The sequence below is a fragment of the Labeo rohita genome, chromosome 14 (genome assembly GCF_022985175.1).
Source record: "Labeo rohita strain BAU-BD-2019 chromosome 14, IGBB_LRoh.1.0, whole genome shotgun sequence".
NCBI classification, from domain to species: Eukaryota; Metazoa; Chordata; class Actinopteri; order Cypriniformes; family Cyprinidae; genus Labeo; species Labeo rohita.
In genome coordinates, this window is record NC_066882.1 from 27,624,595 (window position 1) to 27,631,017 (window position 6,423).

The 6,423-nt window shown below is 33.8% G+C and overlaps 1 protein-coding gene across 1 annotated transcript in view; it reads right to left on the reverse strand.

Annotated features, from left to right (window-relative positions):
- LOC127175938 (C-terminal binding protein 1) overlaps positions 1-6,143 on the reverse strand; it is a 30,392-nt gene extending 24,249 nt beyond the window's left edge. Inside the window, exon 1 of the mRNA XM_051127280.1 lies at positions 6,079-6,143. Within this exon, the coding sequence (XP_050983237.1) occupies positions 6,079-6,085 (7 nt within the window). The 5' untranslated portion in view covers positions 6,086-6,143. The remainder of the gene's footprint in view (positions 1-6,078) is intronic.
- Positions 6,144-6,423: the final 280 nt, after the last annotated feature.

A 6,423-nucleotide genomic window follows, 5' to 3' on the forward strand; every position in this document is an offset into this window, starting at 1 on the left:
AAATATTTCAACTTTATTCTCTTAATTTCGATTTTATTCTCAAAATATTTCAACCTTTTTCTCAAAATATTTCGACTTTATTCTCAAAATATTTTGACTTTATTCTCAAAATATTTCGGCTTTATTCTAAAAATATTTCGACTTTATTGTCAAAATATTTTGTCTTCATTTACAAAATATTACAAAATATTTTGACTTTATTCTCAAAATATTTCAACCTTTTTCTCAAAATATTTCGATTTTATTCACTAAATATTTCAACTTTATTCTCAGATTTCTACAACTTTATTCTTGTAATTTTGACGTTTTTCTCAAAATATTATGACTAATCTCACAATCTTACATTTTCGTGGCACTAAAACGCTATAGCCCCAAAGAAATTATCACTTGTGTTCAACAAAGACACGTTAAGTTCTTCAAAAGTGACAGTATTACATTTCAATTTGTTAAATATTTCCATTTTAAATGCATACTGTTCTTTTAAACTTTCTTTTATAAATATTCATATTTTTAAAGAATCCTAAAGAAATGTATTATAGTTTCCACTAAAATATTAAGCAGCTTCACTATGTTCAACACTGATAATAATAAGCAATGTTTCTTGAGCTGCAAATCAGCATACTGGTATGATTTCTGAAGGATCATGTGACACTGAAGACTGGAGTAATGATGCTGAAAATTCAGCTTTGATCACAGGAATAAATTATATTTTAAAATATATTTGAATAGAAAAATGGTTGTTTTAAACTGTAATAATATTTAATGCTTAATAATACACTGCTTCTTTTTTTTATAGCATAAGAAACTTCTTTCAATAATCAGTAACCAGTTTTAGCACATTAGTCTCATTTTACAAGTAGCATGCTTACGTTTTTATAGGAGTGGGCGCAATGACTGTAATAGTTATTTAATGGAAATTAAATCCTAAACTGTACAGTATGCATGCAGCATAACCATGTAATAATAACTATGTTAACATTTTCATATTTCAGATACTATTATTCCTAACAATTGAATGATAATTCTGGCAACAACACTTTAGTCGACCTAAAAACAGTAACACATTATGACTAAATGAGCAGTGTTGGGGGTTGACCACTCATCTGCTGAATTCCGAACTAATGCAACAAGTCGTGGAGCTGCTCGGCAACTGTAACCAACCATTACATCATCATCACTTTGGAAATGTGTAGCACAGCTACTCAAAATTACACCCCTCCCAATAAAACCAACAAAGCTGTCTACCTTGGAAGTAGCCACCTACTTTTACAGAATTGTTTTCTGCTCAGTGTGGGAATTAATTATTTATTAAACCACACATAAACCGCAGTAATGGTACAGCTTAATTTCTACCGACTGTCACAGTATACAACCACATATTGGATATATTTCCAAACCATTTTTATTTGAACATTTATCTTGCCCCAAAGACTTCAACTGCAAGTGCATTACTACATGAAAATGTTCACTTTTGATTTTACAAACCGAGTACACTCTAAAAAATGTTGGGTTAACCTAGTCTTCTGGGTAGTTTTATTTAACTCTAACTCTATTGCTTAAAAATGACTGTATTTCTTGCTTAAAATGAACACAAAATAGGTTTTAAGCCTTGTAATAATTTTTAAACAACAGTTGAGTTGAATAAAACTACCCAGAGAACTGGGTTTAACATTTAACCCAGCATTTTTTTGGAGTGTAATAAGTCAAAATTATTTTCTGTGGAAATTAAAAAAGCTGCCGATCAACGTGTTCAATTACATTATATTTGTTTGTATGTTCTGAAGTTATATTTAGTTATTCAGTAACACACTTTAAAATGCTGGGTTAAAAATAACCCAGTGCTGGGTAAAATATGGACAAACCCAGCAATTTGGTTGTTTCGACCCAGCAGTTGGGTCAAATGTTTAATTCAACCTTCTAGGTAGTTTTATTGCTTAAAAATAATCATACTTCAAATGAACCCAACATTGGTTGGAAATGAATAAATTAACATTTATTAATAAGTTGAATAAATAATGAATAGTAAACATTTTTTAAATTGTTTATTAATAAATATTCACCTTTTGATTATTGCCTCTAGTAATTATGTGTCTGATTTTCACATTTTTACATTTACAACTTATTTTGGGTTCATTTTAAGCCAGTCATACAGTGATTTTTAAGCCATAGTTGAGTTAAAACTACCCAGAAGGTTGGGTTAAAAGTTTAACCCAACTGTTGCGTCAAAACAACGCTGGGTTTGACCATATTTCACCCACTGTACTTACAGGGATAGGTCACTCAAATATAAATAATAAAATAAAATGTATAAAATAAAAATCCAATAAAATAAAAGAGATTCTAAAAGTCATCATTTACTCACCCTCAAGTTGTTTCTTTTAGAAATGAAGACATTTTGAAAAATGTTGATAACCAAACAGTTGACAGTAGCATTTAACTTCCATAGAATAGAAAAAATACTTTGGAAGTCAATTCTTTTGTTACCCACATTCTTCAAAATATCTTCTTTCATGCTTAACAGAAGAAAGAAATTCATACAAGTTTGGAATGACATGTAAATGATGACAGAATTTACATTTTTAAGTTCAGTATCCCTTTAATGTACAATTGTTTTGTTTAATTATTAATTTGTAATTATTTTAAAATGACTCAAAGTTGGTAAACTCACTCATTAATAAGAAAACAGTCAAAAATAGATCAAGAATCATTTAAGAATCAGATTCCCACCCCTAAACCATGCTGTTTAAATCCTATTCTCATATATAGTTTTCACAAAGCATTTGTCAGTTAACTCACACTACATTTAAAGGCTGAAGGCCAAGTACAGGACGTCATGTGACGTACTGTACGGCATTTCTATTATCTGCTACGCCTCTACTACAGTACGTGAATAGCAAGTCCAGTCTGGGAACACAAACATACTGTATCTTGCGTGTGTGCGCTCCAGTGGAGAAATCAGACGGATTGGCACTCAAGCAGAAGAGCCCCGTTCTTTGTGAATTCATTAGCGCTGGTCAGGACCTCAGGGGAGCGCTGGTTTTGGCAAGTGAAGCACAAAGTATGCGTCACGTATGTGATCCGAGCGCTTCGGCCACACTGAATAAGCTGGCTAATCACGCCTGTGCCATAAAACGGCCGCTCGTGCATTGATCCAAAAGAAAGATTAATGGAAAATCCATGATCGGTTCAGGAAGTCTAGCTTGCACCTAATCATTAAACCTAAAGTAACTAGTTTTATTACTTATTATACCATTCCAGACAGCAGACGACAGAAAATGCTATCTAACACACCCTCAAATCTGTAATAACAATAATCGTCATGCCACACAAACTTGCGGTACAACTTGTTCTCTAAAACATTCTTTCTTGTGTTCCAGCAAGTCAAAATCATTTTGGCGTAACGTTCATAAAAAGCTGGTCAATGCAAAATCCTAGTAGGAATATTTTCTCTAAAACCGACTAGGCATATTTCCACCGCAAGGACATAACAAGGTGAAAACCATCTCAACACCAGACCGCACATCCACCACAGTCAAATCAATTCTGAGCCATGGTAAGAGGACAGCTGGGAAAAGAGCCTGTCAGAGAACACAATCTATGATGAATGAGGAATATCGCAACTGGCACCGGTGAAAACCTCAAAAACCCATTGAAAAAGACAATGAAAGAGGGAAAAATAGAAGTGAGGAGAGGCAAAGAGCATAAGAAAGATGCCCCTGAGAAAGATTACGCCGCCTCAGACACACACTTCTGCTGCCGCCTCCCTGCCAGCACACACACACACACACACACTGCAGCGTGGCGAATGGGTAAACTCCCTCACATCGCCTATCTTGAAGGGAAGAGGGTGCGCGGATAACATTTCCCTAAATAAATTCAGTGTGACTGAATGCATCCTATTAAACTTGGCTGCAAACGGGGAGTGCAGACGCAAGAAATTTTCATTAAAACACCCGCTGAGACCTAAGAGTCCATCGTTAGATCAAAGTCCATTAACAGATTGTATCTAAGGAATATCTAGATGGTGAATGCCAGAGAACAGGCAGTGATTCGATCAAGATTTCTCAGTCTTGGCACAGCTCGTGCTGCGATTCCAGTCAACCGTGTTCTCAACAACAGACAAAATTCAACAGGATCCTATGAAAGCACTCGACGTTCTGCTCAACTAGACATAAAACGGCACACATCATATTACTGGGTAAATGAATATATACAAAGGAAACTGTCTAACAATGAAAGCAGATTAGACTAACTGGGCACCTATTAGGTTAGGTGACATTTAATACTTGAGGAAGTTGACATGTTGGTGTAACATGATAGATTTCCTCTAAAACTATAGTGTTTTTCTAACTTTTGTAATAGTATTATTCATGACATTATAATGACCTCATAATAACTGAGACTATGGAATATTTGTAATTTAAAAAAAATAAAAATAAAGTCACACCACAGGTCTTGATAGAACAGAACGATCTACATTCTACACTGCCGTTCAAAAGTTTGGGATCAATATGATTTTTATTTTTTATTTTTTAAAGAGGTCTCTAATGCTCATCAAGGCTGTATTTCTCTGATCAAAAATACAGAAAAAAATGTAATATTGTGAAACATTATTGCAATTTAAAATTCCGGTTTTCTATTGTAATGTACTTTAAATTATAATTTATTTCTGTGATGCAAAGCTGAATTTTCAGCACTATTACTCCAGTCTTCATCGTCACATGATCCTTCAGAAATCATTATAAAATGCTTTATTATCAATGTTGGAAACAGTTGTGATGCTTCATATTTTTTTTGTAACGTGTGATAATTTTGCAGGATTTTTTTAATGAATAAGAACTAAAAAAAAGAAAAAAGAAATATTTTTTAACAATATAAAAAATATTTACTATCACTCTGTATCAATTTAACACATGCTTGCTGAATAAAAATATTAATTTCTTAAAAAAAAAAAAAAATTACTGACCCCAAAATTAACAAAACAAAATATTTATATTTTGAATTAAATACTGTTATTTTTTTAGCTCCTTAATTATCAAAGAATTCTGAAAAAACATATCAGTTTCCAAAAACATAAAAAGCATCACAACTGTTTCCAACATTGATAATAAATCAGCATATTTCTGATTTCTGAAGGGTTGTGTGAAGACTGGAGTAATGATGAAGCATATTTATAATGATGAAGTATATTTTGAAGTATATTAAAACAGAAATTTCACAATATTACTGCTTTTTTTTTATTCTCTGTATTTTGATCAAATAAAGGCAGCCTTGCTGAGCATAAGAGACTTCTTAAAAAACATAAAAAATCGTACCGTCCAAAAACGATTAAAAATTATTAGAATGATTAAAAACACTTTCATTCACACACTTTCTATTATACATACATATTGAATTAAAAGTTTATGAACGTTATTTCTACTACACTTCAGATTGCCCTTGAATACTGAGGAAAAACATGGGCATTTTTTTATAAGCAAACAATTTTTATTAAAATAAATATATGGTATAACTATGTAGGTATAAAATACAGATAATTTATAAAGAATGAGCTGCAGTTTGACATTCAGTCATGTAAATCTCAACTCATTCGCAGTCCAATTCGATTTGTATATATTAACTTAAAGATAATCTTCAATTCTTTACGTTATTAAAGAAACACACATATATATTTACTTATTTTTTCAATATTCTGCATCTCCACCACTAAATCCCTAAAAAAAATCGTTAAACTTTTAAAGCTATTGTCGGGGTTTTATTTACCATGTCCTCAGGAAACGCTTTCTTGCTAATATCTCATCGCTATTTAAGGACTAATGATGAATTGATCATATCGAGTGACTGTGATCCCACTTACTCATAGTAACCCGAATTCTGCCACAGTGTTGACAACTAAGTGCCCTTAAATGCAAGTGTGTTAGCTAAGAAAGACAGCCCCTCCGAAGCCGCTCCACAGGCGCCTTCATCTGCCTGACAGAAATAAAAGGAGCAAATGAAAAGAGGGCTCTATCAGCGCGGTTTGGCCTCTACTGACAAGCACACACCCAGCTCAAAGGGAAAAGCAAAACAATCACAAACCTTGCATCACCCGCTTTGAAGGCTAAAGTCCCTGAATGTGCCCGGGATTCGGGTAAAACATGCAACGAAAATGTGACCAATCAGAGCCGTGTGACCGGTGAGGCAGCCAATCGGGACAGGCTACGCTTGGACGAGAGCCAATCATATCAAGGCTCATTGCTCATGCGGACACAGAGGGGTGGGGGAGGGTTCGCTCGCATGCTCGTGCAGGAAACAGAAATGTGAGCGCGATGTGGGGTGAACGTGAGGGTGGAGGAGGTGAAGGGTGAGGGGGGATGGTTAAGGAGGGAAAAATAACTTCTTATAAAAAAAACGTACTGAGATCCATGATTCTTGAGACAATGA